The sequence below is a fragment of the Cololabis saira genome, chromosome 18 (genome assembly GCF_033807715.1).
Source record: "Cololabis saira isolate AMF1-May2022 chromosome 18, fColSai1.1, whole genome shotgun sequence".
Classification (NCBI taxonomy): domain Eukaryota; kingdom Metazoa; phylum Chordata; class Actinopteri; order Beloniformes; family Belonidae; genus Cololabis; species Cololabis saira.
This window is the reverse complement of record NC_084604.1, coordinates 27,163,765-27,190,370: the sequence shown is the minus strand read 5'-3', so window position 1 is coordinate 27,190,370 and position 26,606 is coordinate 27,163,765. Positions and strand designations below refer to the sequence as shown.

The window sequence follows — 26,606 nt, the reverse complement described above, 5'->3', positions numbered from 1 at the left end:
CGAGTCCAAGATGATCATGAGAGCTGTGGGTGTGAATAGAGTTATGTTTATGATGCTCAAAGGACTGAAATAAAGAATTTAAATTAGAAGATAGTGCCAGATATTTCTACATTAATTCAAAAATTGGACAGTTAAAAAAACATGATAATTCTGAGATGACCAGACGTCATCGGTCAAGTTGTGTAAGTGGAAAAGCACATTTTCTTTTTCCCTCTCAGGTGAAATCTTTCGCCATCACCGTCTTTACTTGATTGGGTTACTTACTTGACACTGCAATACTCAGACTGGAGGCCTGAAAGACTTCATGTCAAAACTCACTTCTGTTAGAAAAAAAAAAAAAAAAAAAAAAAACTTCAGTTTTGGACAGTAGTGAAATAGAAAAAAAAAAAAAAAGTGCCCAGATAGATAAATTGACTGGCAGAGAAAATGGTCGGTGGGTACATGTTGTTTTTGCTCAGATGGGATATTTAAAACTGCGAGCACGTCATTTGGGCCACACTATTAATAAGAAGTCATTTTGGTGGCCACCCACCCCCAACCCCCTCCCTCCCGCTCTGAATGAACCCCATTACTCCTTTGGACGCGGGCCCAACACTGTCCGCATGGCAGCTGGACGCATGCGCAGAGACGCGGCTCTCTGGAGCGTCCAAAAACCCCTCTGAAGAGCCCGGTGCTCAAACTTGGACGCGGACTGAAAATAATGTCGTCTCCCGCGGAAGTGCGCGCTCCTGTCACCGAAACCGATCCCCGGAACTCCAGTCCGAGCGTGTAGATGTGTTTGACTTGGTCCGAATAGGTGTATTTATTTTTCCTTGTGTACTGCTGCCGGTAATGGGCAGCGTTGGCTGAGGTGTCTGCCCAGCCAGTGACAGCCTGCAGACAGCAGGGAGAGCTGTAGCGGCCGCTGCATCTGATTATGAGCGCTTCCGAGCACTGAGCGCAATCTGGAAGATAATTTATTGCGACAGGAACCTCGGCACAGGTAGGCTTGCTCATATTTGTTTATTCAAGCCACTTCTGGGCTTTGCTCTACCAGCTTTTGTACAGTTTTCTACTCTGGCATCTTTTATTGACAGTTGTTGACTTGATTAATATCTCGTTATCAGATAAAATCAGCCCAGTTTCATAATCTCTCGGGTCTTTATATTTTTCATATTATTATTATAAGGTCAATATTTATTATTATTCTTTGTTTTGTTTTGTTTTTTCATTTACTTTAAAGCATGTTGATGTCCATTTATAAAGCTGACGTGTTATGTGTTTTGCGTCCGTATTTTAAAGTTTGTGTGCTGTGATGGAGGTCTAACTTTATCCCTGATTCACAATGACGTTGATGTTTTTCATCATAACTGATCATAAATTAAGAGAATATTCTTCAATCCATACGCGTTCTCTGCCTCTCTGTCTGTCTCTTTATTTTCATCACACTTTTTTACATTTTAATTATTTGCCAAAGACGAATAAAGTAATCACACTAAATAAACCTGTTAACGTTTGTTTTGTATAAGTTTTAGGCTACAGCTGCAGTAAATCGATCTTGTGTGGACTTTCTTCTTAACCCGCTGCAGTTGGGCTAAATTGAGCGTTTTTGCACGTCTGTGTCATCTCTGCAGCTGTCTGGGGTTTCTCCATCATTTCATCCAGTGTTATTGAACACATACAGAGACAGTTTTCATTTCCCTGGTGTGTGTCTCCCCCCCCACCCATCCCCACCCCACCACTGCTCCATCCTGCCTTTGCGTGGACTTTTTTTTCCCTCTTTCCTTTTTTTTTTCTTTCTCCCACCTATCTCTCCTCTCATCCCACGTGGAGTTTGTGTTTATATTTGATATGTAGGAAATGGGAATCTTATACCACGGCCCGGCTCTCGGGGTCTGAATGGACCTGCCCCTAACAACATGACAAGTTACACGCCACGGCAAAATGTGATAGGGCCTGGTGCGCCGTGATCCGCGCCGGTTCCATTTCACGCTCAGGACTCGATATTATGCGGCGCGCATCAATGGGGAAAGAATCCAGTTTACAGAGAGATTTTGAGATGAATTATTATTCTTGTTTTGCACCTAATTTAAACATTTTGAGATTAGAAAAAACCAATAACTTTTCCTGAGATATGAAAATATTGATTATATTGGTTCATGATTCAAAAATATATATTTTAAATCACTTAAATTCGGTCCTCTTCAGCCTTCATATACGTTTTAATTGGTTATCCTGATATAAATTTATGTTTCTCGTCTATTTTATTTTACTCTCGTTGGATCATAATATCAGAACATTTCAGGTGAAAAACAGCTCCATAAAATTTGATCCTGCACGGAGAAGGATCCAAAAAACATGGTGCCAGTAATAAAGAAAACCCCTTTTCATCTGGCTCTGTCTTTAAAATGTGATATATTTATATTATATTTTGATCAAATGTCATAAATGGTACCTTTTTAGTTTTTGCAATTCAATAATTTCTTCAACATAAATGGCAAAGTGCTGCTGAATGCTGCCGTGACGCGCGGTGTCAGATAAAATAGGGGAAATAATGCAATGCTTTTTTTGTGATGATTTTTTTTTTTTTTTTTTTTTTTTTAATCTACGTGTCTTCTTAAGATCTAAAAATAATTTGTGAGCGTATGCTGCGCGACTTTTCCCTGCAGCCTCTCCTGCAGCCCGGCTGCGGTCGGTTCAACGCTGTCTCTCCTCCCGCGGTCCAGCCTCGCAGCGCTCTCTAATTCTTCCTCTGCCGTCCCATATGTGTTTCTTATGTCGCTGTCAATGGCCACGGTGAGAAATATAATTCTCTTCTGGGACGCTGAAGGAAATGGCAGGCATTATTGATCCCCTGTTTAGTGTCAGGTAACTAACTGGGTGGTTTGAGGGCCCTCTGATTCCACGCACTGCAGACTGGGACGCCACACACACACACACACACACACACACACACACACACACACACACACGCACACACACACACACACACACACACACACACACACACACACACACACACACACACACACTTCAATAACTTTTTGAAAACCTTCTAATTTGACAGAATAGTTTAAAAAAAAGAAAAAAAAAGAAAAACGACTTCCTATACAAAACTCCAAAGGGAGTATCAAATACTCTCTTATTATTCAAATTTGAAAAGCTAAAATACACCCTTCACGACTCCTGAAAAGTCAAGTCATCTTAACTGTGAATTTATGTCCCTATCCCACACAGTTATTCAAAAATAAAGCATAAGTTGTGGAAAGGAGGAGGAAAAAGTGACAAGAAAGAGGTCTGGTTATGTCCTCCAGGATGGGAAGATAGGGTGAGAGGCAGGGGGGGGAGTGAGGGGAAGGGGTGAGGCGCATAAATCAATTCACCTGAGAGATGCATTATTGTCTTCGGTTTCAGGCCAGGAGGAACTGAGCGCTATGAAAAATTAAAAGGATGCCAGTTAGTTTAAAGGATTGAGCCACAAAACTCCTCTGTGCACACACACAGACACACATACACACCCACACACACAGACATTCACAATCTGCAGGGAAAGCTTATGTTACCCTAATTTAATCTTTAAACTTTCTAGTGACTGATATTTTAGGATAAACTTTTTATTAGTCTGATATTTCAGATACCGGTCAGCTGGAGGAGCCCTCATATGCACATGTACACTTTTAAAGAGCACTATTAGTTTACCTGGATACACACAAAGTCTCAACCGCAGGATGCAGGAAGGGCAGCATTCCCAGCTTCTTATTGTGTAAGTGCACAAACATTTTCGGCTCAAGTGAAATCTCTCAAATGCATGAACATTTCTTTTTCATGAAGCTGGAAAAGGTTCAGTGGCGCTCCTTACAACACTGCTGGGAAGCACCGATCTGATGACAGGGGGGGGACTTTTGTGTTTGCATGTGACTCCTTTGTTCAGCCGTCAAACTTTTCTCTGCAAAAAAGAATCAGAGTGGAGTTGTTTTGAGCTCTTCTATCAGACCGATGGCATCGGCCGTCATTGTTTCCGCGGGACTTTAGTTGCGCATTAGCAACAACAGATGCAACAAGAAGAAGAAGAGAATGTAATTTCTGTCTTGGCCCCGCAACATCGCCGCATCTTATCTGGCTTCCAAACCCGTACGCCAACCTGTCTCCTGTATAAATAATGGGGTCACCCGCTGTCTTTATGCAGCAGCCAGCCACTGTGTCTGTGGTCCAGAGGCAGCCAAGCAGCCGTATCATTTACACTTCTCCATTTTCATTGTTGATATTTACTTCTGCAATTACTTCTCCACTTCACCCTCGGCCAAAGATGATATGCTGAAGTTAACACTGCCGCTTCCCTCGTCCGCTCTCCTGTTGCTCAAACATAAACACACCGACAGAAGGCCCCGAACCGACAGATGCACGCAGGCATTCAAAAAATGGGGTGGTTTCATCCCCAGTGTCAGGCAAAATCCCCACAGATCGGTTAAAGTGTAAAAGCTCTGGGCATCATTTACCTTTTTACCTACTGAATAAAAACCTGAATTAAGATTAATAAAACATTTTATTAATCCACTGATACATGCTGTTTTTAATTATTCTCATTCTTACTTCTGAAGTGTGTATCGGATCACAGCCAGGGAAGCCATGGAGGACTCACAGGACCTCAGCGAGCAGATGGTGAGTTAAATGCTACTGTATACATGCAAATGTATGTATGTGTGTGTGTGTGTGTGTGTGTGTTGTGTGGATGAGTATACCTTGTATCGGTCTCACAGCTTTGAAGTATGCATGTATCAGACAGACACTGGATGTGGCTGTGTGTGTGTGTGTGTGTGTGTGTGTGTGTGTGCTCACACACAGCAGATGCGGTCCAGGGGGCTGTACAGTAACCATATGGCAGCAGTCAGAGTGTTTGCACATGCAGTTTTTGTGCGGACGGCATTAAAAAAGAGGGTCTTTTTCCAGTCTTAGGATATTGTATCAGAAGGGCTTAAGGGCTCATATAAGCATATATGCAGACACACACGTAAGCACCGAGCCAGAGGCTTTGCAAGTGTCTCAGCCCTGCGGGTCATCCGTGCTTCACGTCGCCGCAGCGACCCAGTTCTGCTTGTTTAAAGATCAGGCCGTATTGTTGGGAAAATGATTTTGGCGGCGAGCGAGGGCCACTCGCATTTCAAAGTCGTTAGTCAGCGACCAGAACAGGTGTAATTTCATCTTCTCCTCCTCCTCCTCCTGCTCCATCAAGCCTCGTTCTCTCTCCCTCTGACCTGCCAGCCTCGACGGTAATAATAGCGCAAAGTGGGACAGAGCCCACGAAGTATGTTGTTTTTCCCCGACTTTTTGTGTTGCCCAGTCAGACTCGCTGCGGGTTGGATTACAGGCTGACCCCAGTGGAGCACATGTCACTCATGCATACAGTACCTGCGCAGAGACAGGGAGGAAGGGAGGAAGGGAGAAAGAAAGAAAGAAAGAAAGAAAGAAAGAAAGAAAGAAAGAAAGAAAGAAAGAAAGAAAGAAAGAAAGAAAGAAAGAAAGAAAGAAAGAAAGAAAGAAAGAAAGAAAGAAAGAAAGAAAGAAAGAAAGAAAGAGGAAGATGCATCCATCTTGTCCTATCTGAATATGAAATATTGATGTCCATACTCCTCATTTACCTCACCTGCTTTAAATAGGGCGGTGATATCATTTATAATGTGAATTTGAGCTGCGGCACAAAGACATTGATTAATTGTTCAAGTTGGAAATGAGATCTGAGAGCAAGCGCAGCAACTTTAATCAAACCACAGAGTTCGATAGTCTCGTAGATCTGAAACTTCTCACTTTCAGATGTTTAATCTTCAGGTGTTCTTGAGTTGCTGGAAACAGTCAAGTTTTCGTTGTAAAGCTGGCACTTGGTGAATGAGATAAAAGCAGTTTCGTGGCATTTGTTCAAAAGGCGTTTGTGTCAGTTTGAAATGTCCATCATTTGGCCGATTGTGTAAGAACAATTTGGCCCGCTGGGGCGCCTGGCCCGCATGGTTGAGCAGGGGGCCCATGTACGGAAGGTACAGTCCTCCTCCTCCTCCTCCTCCTCCTCCTCCTCCTCCTCCTCCTCCTCCTCCTCCTCCTCCACCTCTCTCTCTCTTCAGTGAAAGCCATAAGAGCCACAAAATCTTTCAAAGAGAAAAAAAAAGACCAGCAGGTTCAGTGTCGATCCAATAAAAATTTAATTTTACTTTCTAAAGTTATAACTGACACTACACAAAATAAATGTTAAAGTTTTGTTTTGATGGACAGTTAAAATGTGTTCTTAAGAAAATATTGTACAAAAAAAATCCTTTTACATGCTCTTTAAAAAAAAAAAAAGATAATAATAAATAAAATAAACACAATTCCATAATATTCCAGGGACTTCTGTTTTATTTATCAAAAATCTAAAAGTAAAGTCATCCAGGTCACTGGACTAATAATTTGTAAAAGTTTAGTCGCTCTGTTACAGTTCTGGGGCCTCATTTATAAAGCTTGCTTGCGCACAAAACAGGGCTTGAAAGATACGCACGCCACCTTCTACGCAAAGGTTGGGATTTAAAAAGAAAAAAACTAACCGAAAAATGTGTGTATCTCTACGCCAACCCTGACCCTCGCGCACGAACATTTTGAAGATATGGGGAACTGGCGACGCAGGTGGTGAGGTGGTGAAATGAAGCCAGATTCATGTCATACTTTTAATGTCATCACATATCAGACTTCATCCATGTTCCCAAGCCGGTGTTCTGCCGAGGTGTCTGCCGTGCAGGTGTCGTGCCAAAAAGAGATTGCCTGCCAGAATCTGATTTCTCCCCTGAAAATGGGTCTTTTCACCTGCCAAAAATTGATTGAAGGCCAAATACAGTTAATTAAAGGTTGTTTCTACCTAAATATGATTTGATCTCATTCTTGAGCTTCATAATCTGAAAATGTGACGTTTCAGCGCTATTGCTCAACGGGCTGCTGTGCGCGCTCCCGTGGCCAGAAATCAGATTCTGGCAAGCAACTCACTCGCTTTATTTTTGTTAGTGATTCCATTACTGTGACCACCAAATAATGTCGTTTTCCTGGCCTCCACCTCATCCACAACATCTCGATCTCAGTCTCCGTGAAATTTAGTGGCCGGCTCGAGACGTCTCATTCATCCTGACGCACAGCAGAAACAGGCTGCAGGAAGCCGCTGCGCATGCTCAGCAGGCTCATTTATATGCAAATACAGTCATCATGTAGTTTGCATTGCCCATTTATGGTAGAAAGTGGGCGTGTAGAGGGCGGGATATGAGGCGAATTCACCTGCACAACCTTCCAGCTGGAATGTGATTTATAAAGCGAACATTGCATGCACACGGTTTTATAAATCCAAATTTTTTTTTGTGCCTGCCATTTTCGGCTTTCGTGGACTTTTAGTATGGATCCTACACACTCTTTTATAAATGAGGCCCCTGTACAGTTCAGCCTTTAGATGTATGTCTTAAAACTGAACACATCAAATAATGCAACATGTGAGAAGAATTTCCAGCTTAGTATTTCGTATCTTTGTCTCAGATAATATATCACATTTCTGAACACCCTGCCCTTAGTTATGGATTCTCAAAGGATTCCTTTACTTTGTTGGGAGCTGATTCCACCGAAAAGATAGCAGAGGCTGCAGACTGTTCAAGCTCTCGTTTGCTTCTTAGCCCACACCGGTTTCCCAGATGCTACACACTGTGAACTTTAGGTCTTTCTGAAAAACTTCCCCAGTAAATGGATACTTCAAGTTTATGTGTGTTGCATTTAAGAGACTGACAGAACATATGAAATCTCTCTGAGCTTGATCTGCCAGTTGCAGCTGGTCAAGCCAAAATCAGTACATCCAACACCGCAACAATCAGTGAAGTATGATGGCAACAAAATACTGTGTCCGTGCTTTGGATACAACCCAGTTGTGATTTGCTTTGGACCAACATATACATGTTGTGGCAGACTCATCCTCTCACTCGGTTCTACGGTTTACAAAAAAAGCTGAAATCTGATTTTCAGTTTTCAGCGGCAGTCTCTCTGAGTGCACCTGCGCCCCCGGGTTTGAACTCGAATGGCAGGTTGAGCCTCCGTTCAAAATGAAGGCAAAATTCCCTCGCTACTTGAAATTTATGTCCTCGCTCGCTTTCTTTTCTTTTGAAATTCTAACTGAAAGTGGCTAATTCTTTCCCCACACCGCTTCATTGAAATAGGCGTGTCTCGGGTGACTGAGAAAGCAGCGCAGACCTCACACACAAAGTTTCGGGGAGTTGTCTGTTGATACCTGATACCCCCACTCCTCCTCTTTACCCTTTAAAGTACCCTGTCCTTTTTTTTTTTTCCCTTCCACCCCGCCCTTTTCCCACCACATCCATCGCACGTCATCTGGGTTATGGTTGGGCAGCGTCTCTGGCCGCCTGCCTGCCCAAGTCCAGCCTGCCGTCTGGGGTCCTCGGGGAGTGCTGCAAGGAGTCAGGGGGCAGGGCCAACGGCGGTTAGCTCCGTAATGCTACTTTTAGCTTGTTTAAGTGTCCCGCTCCACCTGTTGTTCCATACTTGTTGAGCTTTGGAGAAAAGGCGATAACAGTTTCCTGCGGAGGGATGCTCGATGAGATGTTGTTGAAGACTCAAACTGTACCATATGAAGCTGTTTGGATCCCATCAGTGTAGTTAAAGTTTAAGAATGAGCATGAAGACAGATTTTTAGTGGGGGTAGTTACATCTAAGCCCTTCACACAAACACCAGATGAAGTCTCTAGTCTGTTAAATAGTATGGGAAACAGACCAGCGGCATTTGTTGAGCCGCCAGGATTTAAATGCATGGCCACCTGAAGAAAAAACTGAACGAAAAAAAAAAGGGGGGGGGGGGTCTTTTAGCTGTACTCTTTTCCTCTGGTGCGCTGGGAGAGGCCCCTATGGCAGCTGTCCTAGCCTGCGCGTGCACGCGTGTGCACACGCAGAAGACGGAGACAGACGGATAGCAAGTACGAGGAGGAAAGGGGTCAAGTTGCACCCCTCTTTCACCCCTACAACCCCATACAGACACATTCAAACAAACTTGCATGTTGCAGCAGTAGCCTAATACGAGCGCAGCCCAACCCTGATAGTTAAGATTGCACTGGCGTCATACATGGTCATTTCCAAGTCTGCCCGGCAACAAGGCATGTGGACAGGTCACAGAAGTGTGGAGTGTAACAGCTACCCCCTGGCATCCCGCGAGTAGGTTGGCATCCTGGCTGGGGCACCGAGGCGCGCTTCAATTTCAGCTCTGTGTAGTGATCCTTATAAGATTTATGTCTGGCTGACAGCAGCTGAGCGCCGCTGCAGGAGTCTTAAAAGTCTGCAAGAAAAGCTCATTTTACTGGGTTTTTGAAAAAAAATATGTTTTCCATGTGCAGCACCCATTAATCAGATTACTATAAGGAAGCAAACCTTTCAAGGGGCGTTCAGAGGAAAGGGTTTCATTAGCTTCAGAAAGTACAATGAAATGACACGTAAAGTGGGTGTAGAAGGTGTGAGAGTCACCCAGTAGCAGCTGAGCAGGACTCAAAGGTCAAAGCAGTCACATAAGATACCCGTGACATGTGCGAAGCAATTAGTGCAAGACAATGTTGACATGAAAGCATAAAATCACATTTCATAACAAACACCACATGCATAAATTTTACATGGAATGGATCGCATGCATGCACCAGCTGGACAAAGACAGACAGGTACCTTGGTTGGTGACGTATGGAGGGAAGGGCAGCTCCTGACAATATCTAGAGATCATCAGTTTAATGGAGAAAGGAGCTTTGAAGGAACATTCTGGATTCATTCTGGGGAATTCATGTCCTCCACTTCTTACACTTGCCTATTTTATCACAAATATCTAAGTACCGATCCAGTTCTGTGGATGCAGATGCTATATCTGCTCCTCCCTTCGTGTCTTTTGCACAGACTTGGCGGCGACTGACAGAAGACGCCGGTCTTTTTTTACACTGTCTTGAGTCTTGTCAGAAGTTTAAATTAGCAGTTTATTTTGATGTATGTTGATTGTTTCCGTTCCAGAAAGCCGCTTTAAAGCACGTGCAGCTCGTTTCGTTTCTAAATGATGTCAGTGAGGAAGGAGCTCATTCATAAAGGGGTTATGGGACATGAAACACCACATTAAATAGATCTGATATAAATGTTCCCAGCAGAAGACACATCGATTTCTGTATTTAACATCTTCTGCAGACTTTGACAGCGCTTGACTGAATTATTGCAGTGGCAGTCCAGAATTTGAGTCCGTGTCACTCCATCCTGTCTCCTGATTTCACATCAGCTCACCTCCGCGTGCACTAAAATGAAGGACAAAAAAATAAATAAAAAGTTTGGAGAGAAAATCTGTCTAAAAAAAGAGTGAAATGCGCTGGATTTTAGAAGCTGGCTAAATTTCACGGACTGCAGATAAAAGACCTGCACAAAAAAAAAAAGGAAGAACTAAAACAGCCTCTTTGTTTGGACGTTACTTTTATTTAAGATGCGTGAAACAACCAAAACATCTGTTTTTCACCAAAAAAAATCCCTTCATTTCAGGTAATTTATAAGGCACATACGAGAGCGGAGTGAGAGTCTGGCCTGCGAGGGGAAGACAGCGAGGTGTGAGGTCAGCAGGTCACAGACGGCCTGTGAGCCAGTCGCAGCCCGACGGAGTCAAAACCCCCAAAACAGACTGGAGAATCCATCTAGAATCCCAGAGCAAGCAGCGTGGGCTTTCTAGAGGAACACACCAGACAGGAAACCACATGATATGTGCGTTTCAGAGTCTGCTATGTGTGTGTGAGAGAGAGAGTATGTGTGTGTAGGTGTTTCTTTCTCTGTTATACACATATACTTTGTGCGGTGTGGGACGGCTGAGGTCATCTGAGTGGAGTCTGTCTCATATTGTGGCCATGCTTGTTTAATGGAAGTCAATCAGGGCACTGCGTTTCTTGCCAGGATTCCTCACTTTATTGATTACTCAAAGAGTTTTCAGAAAAAACACATTACTGCCAGATGTTGCATTTCTTTGTCCATAGAGCGTTTTAATATAATAAAATCTATTATGAGGAAGTTTATACTTGCCGGTACCAGACAATTTGAGTTCTTTTAATTTGCTCAGTGGAGACAAATGAAAAGTCTCCAATGTAAGTAGATTAAATGAACAGAACTCTTGATGAAATTAGTACAACTATTCACTCTTTGTTCCCGGCAACTTTCAAGATAGAGCCTTTGAAAACATTGCCCACTTTTTGTTCAGACCAAACTCCTCCTGGCAAATTCTCTTCTGCCGTTGGTTATGACAAAAAAAAAAAAAAAAAGCATGTTTCCTCATTTTGCTGGGAAGGAGATGAAATTGCTACAATTGTGCTTTTGGTGACGGAGGAACCTGCCCGCAGCGAGAACTTCCTCTTCGGCTCTGTCGGGAGGCTGGATCTTTCTCTCCGCGGTGCAGAGTCAGCGAGGCGACGGAGACGGGTGTCGAGCCCAGATGGCGCGTAAGCCTGGGTCGATGTACGGATTTAAGCCCCGCTGCAGCTAATGTTTATTGTGATTATCTGTAAATGTATTTGCTTCATTTTGTTCACAGCTTTTGCTTATTTTTTTCATTTACACTGTTACCGCGATACTCGTCCGTGTGGTCATGTCACAGATGGCGGATTGCTGTTTTTCCTTGTCTGTTGAAAAGAAACTGGAGCCAAAAACATCTTGAATTTGAGCTTTAGACGTGAACCGTGCCTGGGTCAGAGCGGCTTAGAAGCACTATCTGCCAAAATCCAGTGATGTCTGCGGTCACCCGCAGGTTTTGGGTTTAAAAAAAGTAATTAACATCATTCTGATAATTTAAAATAGGATCGACATATATCACCATCAATTAAATAGAATTAAATGTATTTGTAAATTTATTTCTCTTTGGGAATTATTAAAGTATTTTTGAATTGAATATATTATTGATACCCATGTATTCGGGGTCATGGGGGGTCTGCTGCATCCTATCCCAGCTCTTTTGGCAAAGGCAGGGGTACATCCTAGACGTATCTCGCGTCCTGCAGGGCCACATATAGATAAACATGAACACTCCTAAAGGTAATTTAGAATAACCAGTTCACCTGGTACACTTTTTTGCACCGAGCACTTCAGGAAGCCGAGGATCCGGAGAAAATTCAAGCAAACATGGGGAGAACATGCCAAACAAAACGGGTCCTGAAAGGAGCTGAAGCAGGAACCTTCTTGTTGTGAAGTAGTAGTGCCACCAACCAAGTTACTGCACTGCCCAGTTGAAATTGCAAACGCAATGTTTATAAAAATTAAAGGCAGGATAAATAATTCTATGTGATTTCTAACCCAGAACACGTTTTGCCACATTCAGGTAGGGTTGCCACCCGTCCCGTAAAATACGGAATTGTCCTTTATTTGAGAACAAAATGTTGTGTCCCGTATTGAACTAATACGGGACACGATTTGTACCGTATTTTCATTTCATTATTGAAATAAATTAACTTTTACACCATATTCTAGTTGAATTATTGAAATAAATTAACTTTTACACCATATTATAGTTGAATTATTGAAATAAATTAACTTTTACACCATATTCTAGTTGAATTATTGAAATAAGTTAACTTTTACACTATATTCTAGTTGAATTATTGAAATAAATTAACTTTTACACCATATTCTTCACCTGTAGACTATATTCTACATCTGGGCTGATATGGACATACGTAGCATAGGAGGCTATTTCAGCTGCTATATGGTTGGCTGTCTGTACAGTCATGCAAGTTCAATGCTATTAAAGCACTTTAAACTTTAAATCAAAGCATTTTGTTTTTTCATATAAAATAAACACATTTTTATTCAGTTTAGAAGTTTTGGGGCTTTTTTTTGCTCCTGCGCTGCTGAAATCAGGGCGTCCCTTATTTCTATTTCTGAAAGGTGTCAACCCTACATTCAGGGTATGTCTCATCATCCACTAGCTGGCCATCGACAAGTACAGTTAAAAACTATTTAAAAAAAACCCATTTTCACAGAGAGCCCTGGCTCCGTAAACTGGACACAAACAGAGAGGCGGTAGCTTGTTTCCCAAACCATAACATACTTTCCTCCAGTCAATCACCAACAGGAAACGGGTTTGTGTTTTTGAGGGGAGTGGGTTGTGAGAATTCACGATGTGGCGTGTTTACTTGGAGAGCAGTGGCGTCCTTGTTTGAAACAAGTCTTATTTCAAATATCATGGGACAAGACGGTAATTGTTGACCCTGTCTTTAAATTTCACATAATTTAAAAAAGAAAAGTAAATCTTGGAAACTATTTGAAAAGGCTAACTCTGAAGCAGTGATGGTTATTTTATTTGCACTCATTTTTATTGTAGATTAATATTTGCAGAACAGACTTTAAATTAATAATGGTGAAATTAGTTTGCATTATTGAGAGCATGTTCTTCACAGCCGTGTCTAACTCTAACTCTGCCCTGCATTTCTTATACCAAAGCATGCAAATGATTTTGTCATACCAAATATTGTGATAGAGACATGCATTTTTTTTCCACATACTTTCGCAGATTGTGTATTTCTTTTTCTTTGTGGATTGTGTATTTCAATTTCTTTTGAAATATTCACAGTGTGGGCTAAAGCTGACTTATATTAAATGTCGGGTGAATTTGGTTTAAACTTTTCCAACATACGCATTTCCAGTAAATGCACCATGGGGTTTGTAGTTTCGAACAGCTGTGATAAAAATTTCAACTACTGTGAGAACAGGAAAAAAAATATTAGAGTGTGGAAAAAAAAAGAGAGGAGTAATATGCCTAAACTGAGCACCACAGGGAATTTTAGCTCTCGGATAACTTAAGTCTGTTCTCATTTTTCAGATGCTAAATTTTGCTATCTTTTTGAGCCCTCTGGTATATTGGTTTTTGAGGGACAGAAAAGTAGCTATAATCCAGCAATGAATTAGCCAGGATAACAACAGTGACATGAAACAGAATTTGATTATTTGATGCCTTTCCAACTGTTGAGCACGGCAGAGTATTGATCATAGTCTGGGGCAGTCTGGGGCTTACAGATCGAATTAACTTTTTACAAAAAGAACAAGCACAAAAACAAGAATAAACCTGAAAAGTCAGCTGTATTCAACATAATTAACAAACCAAAGATAATCATAGATTATTTAATGCTTGATTAACTATTACAACTATTCACAAAAATGTCTGTCTAAACATTTGCCTGCCATTGTAGTAACATGGTGTGAGCTTCAAAGTGTCCATGCTAGATTTGTGTATTTATTTCTTCTCGAACCATTTTTTTTTTCATCTGACAACATCACATTGGACCTGTCCAGGCCTTCTTTCACTCTCACGTCTCCTTGATTCCTTTTTTGTCTATCGTTCTGTCCCACCTCCTCTTTCCCCGCCGGCCTGCCCGCCTCTTCGTCTCTTCACTGTGTCTGTCTGGCAAGAGTGATGATTCAAGACCTATTGTGAAGTCAGCAATCCGATACAGAGCCAGCCCAAGAGCGAGGGTGGGGAGGTGGTGGTTGGCGGTTGGTGGGGTGGGGGGGGACCAGGGAGGGAATGAGAAACAGGAGGGATTGTGGGTATTCTGATCGCCGTGTCCGTGCTGTCTGGAGCCTGAGGCGCTTTGGCACGCAACCTGTCCTCTGGTTTACCTGTTGCTCTCATTCTCTGTTTTGGCCTGTGGTCCCTGCGTCTCTTCATCTTTGTCCTCCTTTATCTGTCTCGCTATCTCCAAGCTCTTTCTTCACTGTCTGTTTTTGGACTCCCTGCCCAGTTCTGTCTTTTCTTCTTCTCCCCGCGTTGGTGTATGTCCCCTCTCTCAGTTGATCCTCACAGACATATGGTATTGTGAGTGGTTTTATTAGGAAGATGATATGAAGTGTTTCAAGGCCTGGTATGACAGAACAGCTTGCAACTTCTGAGACATTCAACTCCCGTTCCCTCGCCGTGGTGCATAGGGCAGCAGTAACTTCTAATAATCGGCTGCATATTGAATCTAAGAGCAGATGGCGTGTGTGTGAGACCGTACCTTTTTCTCTCCTGAATGTCTCCCCTTGTATTTCTCTCTAAGGATACCTACCTTATGTTGCACTGCTCACAAGCACACCCACTGTGATGTCATGAGCAGCATTATTTAACAGGCAGCTTGGAGCCCATTCATCATTTAATTAAAAGCGTCTGAAAGGGATCTGAGGCCTAATGAGATTAGCTTTAATTATTGATACTGCTGCTGCCACAGACGCTCGCGGTCTAGCACACTCAAGCTGCGATCACTCTGGGTATTCAGACTTTTGTTGAAGCAGACTGTTTGTCTTTAGGCTTTCATTTGCATTTTGTTCTCCATAGTTGATTGCTGTATTACCTAATATCGCTCTAGACACACACATCTCATCTAGGTTGCTTCAAAGTATGGTAGGCAGATAGGACAGAGGACATATAAGCAGGGGGGGAGGTAGCTGCGGTCAGTTCGGGAGGGGTGAAGTTGGGGGGGTCACACTGTAAAAGTGTTGTATTTCTTTAGTTCTTACTGTCCTACTACACCCACTTCACGCTCCACTTTATCAAGTTTGTTTGGAAAAAAGTCTTGGACAGTTTATGGTTTCGTGGCTCATAATTAGCCCATATAAAACTCTGAAACATGTGAGACTTGAATTTAGTCCATGAAATTGCTTGGCCTTCAGCTGTTCATGCAATAAGCAGGAGCTCCGTCGCCTGGCCAGCCATCCAAATTCTTTTCCTCTTCAGTACAAACAATTAGTCTGGTGTGATACAAGCGGATGCAGAAGAAACTGTCCCTGGATGCCAAAGGCATACGACTGGCCAGCAAAAGGAACCGTGGGATGTAGGCAGAGCAGCAACCACACTGGTATCAACAAAAGACAGTTCAGTGCAGTGGGAACGCTGGTGAATGACTTTTGTCCGTTTTGCACTGAAAACTCGTTGGGCCAAGGTGTTATCAGCAATTCTGCAGAAACCGTGGTCGTGGTTTGGTATATTTAGAACTGCAAGAAATGGCTATAAATGTAATCTTTTGAGCATCTTATAGCTAATTGATGATTAATCTGTGGTTGAATTCAGGACATGTGTAGCTCTAGACTTGTAGTAACAAAGCTTCCACATGTTGAACCAGAGTGGGTTTGTCTGGGGTAGATTGTTGCTTACTTTCATGTTAGATTGTTGAAGCTGTGCTAAGGACAGATGACCATAACCTCCAGTGGTGAACAATATGTATTTAGGCGTGTGTCACTACTAGGAATGGGCGATATTTTACCGTTCACGATAAACCGTCAAAAAAATTCCCCACGGTAAGAATTTGTCATCTCGTGGTAAAAACGATAAATTCCCGTTGATGACGTTTTTGTGTAAAGCTGATTTATGGTTCTGTGTTAAATCCACGCACATACGTGTGGAGGAAGGAAGGAAGGAAGGAAGGAAGGAAGGAAGGAAGGAAGGAAGGAAGGAAGGAAGGAAGGAAGGAAGGAAGGAAGGAAGGAAGGAAGGAAGGAAGGAAGGAAGGAAGGAAGGAAGGAAGGAAGGAAGGAAGGAAGGAAGGAAGGAAGGAAGGAAGGAACGGGGAGAAGGAAGGGAAAAAACAAGGAAAGGAGGAAGGAAGGGAGAAAAGAGGAAGGGAAGAAGGAAGGAGAGAGCAGGAGGAAAGAAGGAAGGAAGGAAGGAAGGAAATGAGCCTGAAAGAAAGAAAGAAAGAAAGAAAGAAAGAAAGAAAGAAAGAAAGAAAGAAAGAAAGAAAGAAAGAAAGAAAGAAAGAAAGAAAGAAAGAAAGAAAGAAAGAAAGAAAGAAAGAAAGGATAAATTCCCGTTGATGACGTTTTTGTGTAACAAACATGGCGGATCTGAGAGCGAGATAGATTTATAGTTACAAAGGTGGAGTTGAATTGGTATTTTTTTTATCGTCATTTTTATCGTTATCGGGATAAATGCCAGAAATTATCGTGATACATTTTTTAGTCCATACCGCCCATCCTTAATCCTGCTTCACAATTTCTTCCATCCATCCATTCATTTGGGGGTAAACTAACTCAATGGTATCAGGGGAGAAGCGTGTACAACCTGGATGGGTCATCAGTCCATCACACACCACAATCTTGTATCCTCTCATTCACCCCCTACGCACAATTGAGAATCCCCAAACATGCAAATGTATTTTTTTTTTTTTTTTAACCGTGCAAAGAAGCTGGAGAATAGCGAATCCTTTCTTTGTTTTTTGTTTTTTTTCAAGGTTTGACTTGTGGTTGCTGTGTAAAAATGAGATTCCAGCTGTTGGAAAGTGGGCCTTTCGATGTGATGTGACAGACTTCACACGCTTGAGTTGCGACAGTCTCACTCAGTTTCCAGAATCCATAGTCGCGAAGCCAACGGACGTTAAAAATCAAATGTATCTTCAGTCGCAACGGTTTGTTCTGTGTCATTGTGTTTAGCTTCATGTTGTGTTAGTGAACCACCATGGCAACTCGGGGTTGCAGTGTCAGCAAAGACAGGTGTGTACCGTTGGCCTCAATGAAGCAAAGTCGTACTTTCCAAGTCTGAAAGATGAAGTGTCATAAACCTGCTTTTTTTTTTTTTCTCAAATGGTCAACAGGGGATGAATTAAATGACCGTACCATATTTTTCCGACCTCAGCAAATATTTTCTGATGCTAATTTGGATTCTTTTTTAAGAAGTGTTGCTGATTTTGTACATTTTGATTCCAGTGAGAATAAAGTAGGATATGAAGCATGATGTGTCTGACTATCAGCGTCTGACCTTAAATACTTGTGTAAAATGTTATAGTGATTAGAGTGATGGCCAGAGTGTGTTCATGTGTGTCCGTGCGTGTGTCTGCATGGTCAGCCATGGACCAGTTTAGGTTTCCTCCAGTTGTTTTTTTAATCACCCTCATCAGATTAGCTGAGCAGTGGCAGTCGAGGCCAAACGCACAATTAACAGCGCAGAACCAGTATGCACACACACACGCACGCACGCACGCACGCACACACACACACACACACACACACACACACACACACACACACATCCATCAATGTCTTTTCATTTGTCTCCATTGAGTAAAGCTGCACTAAATCGTGTCTGTGATTCCCTCACTCCCTGAGACAACGAGGAGCCGATATTAGGACCACCAGTGCAGCGAGGAGGACGGGCAAAAGCATGTTCTCCTCCATTGCTCCCCCCCTTCAAAAAAAGAAAGCATGTGGATTTACTGCAAATTGATGAAGTAACAATAACTTTAGGATCAACGAGGAATGAGCCTTGTGTGTCCATAAACACAAAGATGCTGATTTATTATTGAATAAAATGAGCAAAAATACTGACTATCACCAGAAAGTTGAATTTCTACCTGAAGGATTATTTCTATGCTGTCAGAAGATGGATGGAGGCTCAGTATTACTTTCTATCATGAAACCATTTTATACACTTTTTAAAGTTGAACGATAGAGATATTATGGGCTTTTCTTTAAAGCTGACGCTGTTGTTTTTGGTTGCAATTAAATGTTGGTGACATTTTTTGGTCAAAATACCCTTCAACCAAGTCTCTCAGGGTCTTTTCAGAATAGCTGATTAGAGTCATTTATTCCACTCCATGCTCACACCGCTCCTCCACAGGGTCGTTGTGAAATCGGTTTGATAACTTTACATCACTCAGTTCTGAGGTAAATGCAGCATCGTCTGAACTTGGATAGAGACAAACGTGGAACACGGTGGAAGCTGGACATTTCTGTCCTGATCTGGCCTGTGATGTCACCGCTAAAGACATATCGTGTTATATCAGACGCTTTGGCCGGGTAGTCACTTGAGACAGTCCTGTACATACAAGCAAAGACATGACTGATTTTTATTTATTTTCTTTTTCTTTTTTTTTTTCTCGACCATTTGTCAGCTTTCACTAGTGTCCAATGTCATGCTTGGTTCCACTGGGTCTTGTTTTCAAAACCAGTCCTATTATTTGTATTTAACTTATATGTTCATCCGTATTGTAGAAAAAATTAGACCAAAATAATGATGGCTTCTAGTTTTTGTTTTGTTCCCAAAAATTCAAATTTCAGTTTATTAATTATGGGAAAGTATTTCTTTCACTTGAAAATTTTAAAAATAGGAATTCTGATATTCATGACAATTTTTGCTTTAAAAAAATAAAAAATAATATGTATATATATATATATACATATTTTCTGTTTTTTTCCAAATTAAAGAGATGAGTTTTGATGTGGGCAAGAAAAAAAACAGTCTTGTTCCCATGAAACCAAAACAAGCTCTTCTTCTAAGCGTGAGGTCATTAGTGTCATACATTTTAGCTAAAAAAGTCTTTACTCTTCAAGTGTATCTATATAATGTAAAGACCAGCGAGTATCCCAACATCTTAACCCCCAAACAAAGTAAAAAGTGTAAAACAGCAACATTTTGAATATATATTTCTTAAGTGAATAGTTAATACAGTACAGAAGGGCCCAAAAGAAATGTTGGCCCTTGACTTTGACTGCATATCCAGAGTGATTGTGATGACTAGATAATAGTTAATTATCCTTTCTAACTCAGCTGTAGTGCTGTTTGTGTGGTGGATTGTATCGAAACTCTGTCTATATTCTTTTCATAACTGTTATTTCATCCCGATCCATCAGTAAAAACTAATTCAACTTCACCTCACTCGTGTTTGTTGATGAGCCATCTTCCACCACACACATAGAGACGTACACGAACCAAAGAAGGACAGAAAGAAAGACGTTTTTGGAGAGTACCTATTTTACCTGAACACCTCCTCCTCCTTTTCCCCTCGCCACAGACTCACCCTGTTCTTTCCTTTCACTTCGCTTCTTTTTTTTTTCTTTTATAGCTTCCTACTACACCTGAAAGAAGGGGACATTTTTGGAGGTATAAAGAGAGGGATAGATTTACACCTCCCAGGCTAGGGGGACCGGGGAGGTGAAGGAGGAGAGGAGGAGGGAGGGTTAGAGGGAGGAGGCTTAGCACAATGTATTTTACATGAAAGGAAGGAGATAAAGTTACCCCACCGATAACCACTCATACAAATGGGGACAGCAGAGAGCTTTGAGCAGGGGACCGGTAAACGAGTGAGATTTGTGTGTGTGTGTGTGTGTGTGTGTGTGTGTGTGTGTGTGTGTGTGTGTGTGTGTGTGTGTGTGTGTGTGTGTGTGTGTGTGTGTGTGTGTGTGTGTGTGTGTGTGTGTGTGTGTGTGAGGGACAGAGAATGTAGAGGATGAACATTGTGTTTATGTGATGAGTAACATCCTTCAGGAGTTTTGGGGCTGGCAATGACGCACAAAGACACGGTTGATGATCACGCTGCACAGGTGAATGCCGTATTGATGCACGTCGCCAGCACTCTTAGCTTTATGTCAGAAAACAACACTAATTAAAGTTAATGAAAATAAATTAAATTAATTCAAATTAATAATAAAGTGATGCTACAGAAATAGAAATTGTTACGGAGGCTACAGTTTTTGAAGTTCTGCATTTTTGCACGTAGAATTTCACCGTTTGTGACAGAATGACTGTTTTTTGTCGTTTTTTTTTTTTTGGGGGGGGGGGGGGGGGGGGGGGGGGGGGGGGGGGTGCTGAGATGCTAATTTTGACTAATGTTACACAGGATTCAACACAGTTTAAACCAAAACGCTCGGTTGCTTCACTTATTCTTGCAAGAAAAATTACAAAAGAAGAAAATTCTGTGACAGTATTGAGTTCTCTGGTGCCATTATTGAAGGTGTTGGTATTATTCTTGCTCCAACTGTTGGTTTTAATTGATTGGTGCCTGTTAGATTTCAAAATTCAACTACTACTTCAATTTTTTTCACCACCTTATAAATGAGCATTTATGACGATCATTCAATTTCAATTGCTTAGCTAATTGACATGTTTTATTTCATTAGATTAAACACTAAAATAACATTGCTGATATAAATCTACTTAAAGAAGCTCCTTTAACATTTTAAGTTAAGCATTACATTTCTTAACATTTTCTCTTATGGAAATTGCACAGATGTAAAATTGGAACGATCAAAAAAAAAAAGAAAAGAAAAAATTTTACTTCAAATTTCTGTCCGTTGGTTACACAATTAGGCTGGTGCTTTGAGACAATCCTGCCTCCACCACCGATTTCATTGGCTAGCTCCACCTGTGTAGCTACAGGCATGAAAGGTAAAGATTCCCCAACTTCTGACGGATGCAACGCTGCCACGAGGAACCCCCAAATAAGTTCAGCATCACTTGACATTGTCTTGATCAAAGTTACTGGACAACAGCATTGAGGACACTTCATGTTGAAGGGTTGGCGTGAAATGTTTTTGTTTGTTTGTTTGTTTTTGTTTTGTGATGTAACAAAGAATATAACATATGCTGAATGAGGTGATCACATGGGAACTATTTTTAACTTTGCACAGAGGATTTTTAGTTTATAGGCACGGCAGTCTTCTCAGCTACGCCTCACCAAAAAAAAAAGACTTGTAATTAGTCCTGTAATAAACATCTTTGCACATTTATAGATATGCAAAAAAAAAAAAGTTATTTTTATTGCTCATGAAAACAAATATCTCGCTTGAAATAAATAGATAAAAGACGTGAAGATGAGCAGAGTCTGTCTCCAGAATCTGTCTTCGTCGTCTGAGGAGAAGATAAACTGCTGCCGTTCCACTCGGAGAGCAAAGTTATTCTCGAGGGCCTTTTAAAAGAAGTGAGCCGCTTCATCCCTGTCAAGCTCTTTTAAAACACTCTAGAGTCAACAAAAACGTATACTAGCCTTTATAGAACCCTCGGTTCACCGCTCTGATGTGTCCATGTCACACTAGTGTTCTGTTTTTCCATTTGTTTTTCCTGACTTTTTTTTTTTCTACTTGGAAGGTGTGGATGCGTATTTCATCAGGCTTGTTTGGGGACACCTCCTCTGCTCCCTTCTCCACTTGCTGTGAAAATATTTCATCTGGATGTTTTTGGACGACCCCCTCCTAATGGGGTCTTGCCTGGCTAATAATAAAGTGCTTGAGTTGTCAAGCACTTCGGCAGCACCCTAATCTGTTCTGACAGCTAGTCCTCCACATAGACTCTCAAACGTCCAACACACACACACGCACGCACACACACACACACACACACACACGCATGCCTGCGTCCACGAATAACGCGCTCCGTCTACTCAACGGACATTTGTTCTGATGTATGCACACCGGTCCAGAGACACTCTATCAATCAAGGCGTTTGCCGGAGTTGGGGATAAACGCTGTGGGATAAGGCTGCGCGTTGTCCCCATGGCGACCGGGCTAAAGGTAGCTGGAGCCCAGTCGGAGACAGTGGCCCTGATCCAAATCGGTCTCTTGGCTGGTGTACATTCGCTTCCATTTCTCAGTTAGTTTCTGTCACTTCAAGCAAGTAAAGTAATATTAAAACTGTTGCGCATGCTGTTTCGAGGATCATTTCCTCCAAATGAACCATTTCTCTCATCAAAAGCACCATCTCTAGGTCCTGGAAATACCGGGACTGAATAATAACAACAATTTGTTGTAATGAAAACACACACCATGATTACTACCATATTCAAGGTGTATCACTGTCATAAAAAGAGAATTAATATCCTTTTATATATTGATTTATACTTCATATCTTGAAGAAATGAGCCTAGCCATTTACTACAGCAGAGTTTGTTAACAGACTTAATAAATGTGATGTTTTGACCAGCGAATTCCATCTTTTGGATTCAGAGGGAACCCGGATTTCCAGAGAGATATAGCACCTCTCTGTTGCTTCCCTGTACAGTCGGAAAAGCAAATAGTTTTCCCAGTCTTGTTTGCTAAAGGAGATCAGTTGTTCAACTGTTTGTTGCCTCCTTTGACATATTTTTCATAATATTTTTCAAGTGGTTTTATTACACCTTTTTTGCTCCTTAGTTCCTCTGTATTAATATGGAGGCTTTCATCGATGTAAGTTTGGCAGTACCATGTAAACTAATACGTTCCTGTAACGACACTGGCAGCGCCCTGAAAAAGCTGGATGGTCCGTCTCTCTTCTTCAGTCGGGAGGACTCAGAATTCAAGAATTCTAACCTTTATTCATCATCCCAGATAGCAGTTTTTCACCTTAACCCCTTCAGACCTGCGTTTTACTTGTAGGCCTGATGGATTGGGAGTGTTGGTCATGATTTTCAAAGCACAGAAAGATTTATTTTAGAAATATACTTTGATAAATAAAAGGGTGGATTACGTCCAATGAAAGCTGATTGTTTAAGCTCTCAAATGTTCTTCATTAAATTATTCTTGTGGATGACAAAAAAGAAAATGTTTTAGTGGTCAGTATGATGTCTTCCAGAAAAGCCTCAATTTTTTTCTTCTCTTTTTAATGAAGCCTTATGTCATAATGGCTTAAATGAGCTAAGTCTTAAATATGAAGCCACATTTCTGGATCTTGTTTAGATGTGAGTTTGTTTTTTCTTCGCGTGGTAGTATTTTAAATTGCATTTGTGGATGCAGCAACAAAGTGCACTCACTGACGATGGCGTTCAGATGAGTTCCTGACTCCACGCCGGGATTTCCAGCACTGAACTCTTCCTGAGGGCCAGAAGATCACAGCCATTCAGATTTACTCAAAACCTGATTCTCTGCTCTATAAATGATGAGGACCCTCTATTTTGTTATACATTTTAGTTGCCAAAAAATGATATGTCTTTTATTTTAAGCCTTCCTCACACTTTAGAGACTGTCCTTCCCAGCCTCTTTGAAACGCTTTATTTATCTTTATTTATAAAGCATCAAATCATGAAGAATGTCATCCCAAGGCACTTTTATAACACAGTTTAACTCATTCCAAATGAGTCCAATTAATATAAAGGCAATAAATTACCATTAATAATCATTGTTTCGCTGAGGAAACCAACAAATTGCATCAGAACTTTTCTTCGACACAACCACCCGTCCTTAGCAAGCATCAGGCGACAGTGGGAAGGATAGACGCCTCTTTAGCAGGAAGAAACTTCTGCCAGATCCAGACTCCGGTTATAAAAATAAAAGGAGCTCATATATGTTTAATATGCTGTCTGTGTTAAACATTTTCATTAAATTTAGGCTTTGAATGACTAGCAAATCATTGCATTCAGCTTTTATGCACATTTCCCAACATCATTGTCTTTGTGGAGAGAGTCACCAGTACCAATGATGACACCAGTTATTTACATGAGTGAACTGAACCTTTAAAACACTAATATTTTAGTAAAAAAATGTCTTACATGGGAATCTGTCTCGCTGTGCCATTCTCACTCCTGGTGTGTGTACTAGTGTGCGTTTCCCTTGACAACACCTTGATAACTGAAGTGAAAGAGTGCCATCTTCAGACCAAAGCAGCGGGAGGTCAGGTGCGTGCGTGCGTGCGTGCGTGCGTGCGTGCGTGCGTGCGTGCGTGCGTGCGTGCGTGCGTGCGTGCGTGCGTGCGTGCGTGCGTGCGTGCGTGCGTGCGTGCGTGCGTGCGTGCGTGCGTGCGTGCGTGCGTGCGTGCGTGCGCCTATCTGATGCTGCGCTCCCTGTCGTCCCTTTAGCTCTGCTTAACGTCACATGCGACACACATGTGCAGCCGGGTGGTTCCAATTAACACTGATTGAACGTGTGCTGGTGTGCTCAGGTGTGGATGTGAACCCCTGTGTGATGTGGTGGGGATGGGGGAGGGGTGGGAGTGTGTGTGTGTGTGTGTGTGTGTGTGTGTGTGTGTGTGGTGGATGAGGGGGGGCTGGAGGGGTCAATTGCATGGTGTGAAGTTTATGGTGTGGTCTGTACTTTCTACTGCACAGCAAGACGCTGACCTCCATCCAAACCACGTCTACTTGCTTTGATGTAACTTTTCGTTTGTTTCTGTAGGTTTGAGTTTATTTCAGTCTGAATTTAAGGGGAAGCTACGAAGAAGAAAAAAAAAACTGAAAAACTCTTCCAACATTTTCAAAGTGTTTTGGTTTTAAATGTAAGCTTTGGTGCGTTCATAATGAGTGACAGCTGAGAAAGAGAGGAGGAGGAGAAGAGAAAAAACGAGGGGGTGGAGGCAGAGGAGGAGGGAATCGGGACGAGTGAAATGTTCCCCATTACTAGAGTCGGGGAAGACAGGAGCTGCGTGTGGACTGACCTTAGAGCAGAGTGGAGGAGAGGAGTGTGGTTTACATTCAGTCTCTCCTTTTTCTAGCAACGGTCTGTGTTCAGGGTGAAAGAGGGAGGTTCTGAGAGAAAAGGGAAAAAAAATCATGCGTTTGCTCCTCAAACAGAGAGGAGGAGAAAAAGCGCGTGACACCTGAAGTGAGTGAGAGGCAGGTAAAAGAGAAGAGCAACGTCCGAGGAGCGAGCGTGTCCCTGTTTTTGTGTGTGAGGGAGCAGCGCGTCCACGTCCGAGGGGGAGCCGGGGGGTCGCCGTGCTCTGTAATGCTTTGTGGACGTATAGGACCGCTTAGTGACCCGATTCCACTCTGAGGTAAGAAAAGATCTCAGAGACAGAGAGGAAATGTGTTTCAGGCTCCAACTAAAGCAAACAGCTTCCTGTTGAGGTACAATCATAATATCCTTTTTATATTTTTAACCAAAAAAGGAAAAATATGTCTCTTTTTCAACTGAAAATGTGAAACATTCAGTGCACGACCTTCCTCGGTTAAGGTGACAACACCGTTGTTGCATTTCGTTAGTTTTAGATCATTTATGCTTGAACTAGACCTTCACAGGATATGAAATAAAATATATTTTTTTACTTTTATTACTGTGACATTCAGAGTTCGAATATGAAAAGGAGCCTTTTTTTTGTTTCCATGAAGAAAGAAAAACAGATCTTACATTATTCAGCCAGCCTTCATTATTTTTTTTTAAAGGTTGAAATTTAGGCAAGATATTACTTAAAATTTCTGCTTATTTGAACTTTTGCTGGATTTTTAGCATTAGCTTTTAACAGTTAAATAATTGTTTAACGTGTTTTCTTATAGGCTTCATATTCCAGTTCTCCGTGTGTCTGTTTGAAATCCTTCGCGTGGTATCGGATGTCCGTTTGCAAATGGATTTGGTTATTACCAGAGACGCGTATCACAATTCCTCTTTTTGTACCCAATTTTGTCCTTTTGCATGAGTTAAACCCAAAAAAAACTAATCCGTGCATCTTTTACATCAAATTAAAGATTGGGCTGTGAATTCTCTGAAAGAAATCTACTGCAGAAGTTATGAGAAGAGGGAGCGCAACTCGGATTACCTTCTGCTCCCGAGTGACATTGTCGGGGTTTAATAACGCCCGTTCAACCCCAAGTATTGCTGAAAACCCCTCAGCAGTGTAGAATTCCTTCAACAAAACTTTACTAGTGGTGCATGTATTCGTCCCTGAGGGAGTCTTTCTGCAGGCCAGGTAGTGTTTTAGACCGCTCACCTGGTCAACCAGGCTAAAGGTCACGGATTTAAGTAGCTCAGGTGACACAAATGGTTTATTCAAACAGACATCGTAGCCACCTCAGAGGGGCTTTGTTTCATTGTTCCAGACTGAATTTAGGGCATTTTATTGCAAGTCACCCAAAGGGGAAAGAATGATGCCAAATATCTGGATAAATGATAAATGACTCAAGCGCGACTTTTATACAGCTTTATTACTATTTGATTGGATCATT

The 26,606-nt window shown here is 41.8% G+C and overlaps 1 protein-coding gene across 8 annotated transcripts in view; it reads left to right on the top strand.

The window, feature by feature from the left end:
* The first annotated feature begins 638 nt into the window (after positions 1–638).
* The window catches only part of eya4 (EYA transcriptional coactivator and phosphatase 4), a 60,467-nt gene continuing 34,499 nt past the window's right edge, over positions 639–26,606 (top strand). For 7 of the 8 annotated variants that reach the window (XR_009784480.1, XM_061746325.1, XM_061746327.1 and 4 more), the window contains exons 1-2: positions 639–982; positions 4,578–4,638. Coding sequence is in view for 6 of the 8 variants with exons in the window: in XM_061746325.1 (XP_061602309.1) it covers positions 4,606–4,638 (33 nt within the window). In the remaining 2 variants the exon portion in view is untranslated. Of the gene's footprint in view, positions 983–4,577; positions 4,639–25,078; positions 25,442–26,606 lie in introns of those variants that run through there. The other variant, XM_061746326.1, reaches the window with a different exon arrangement.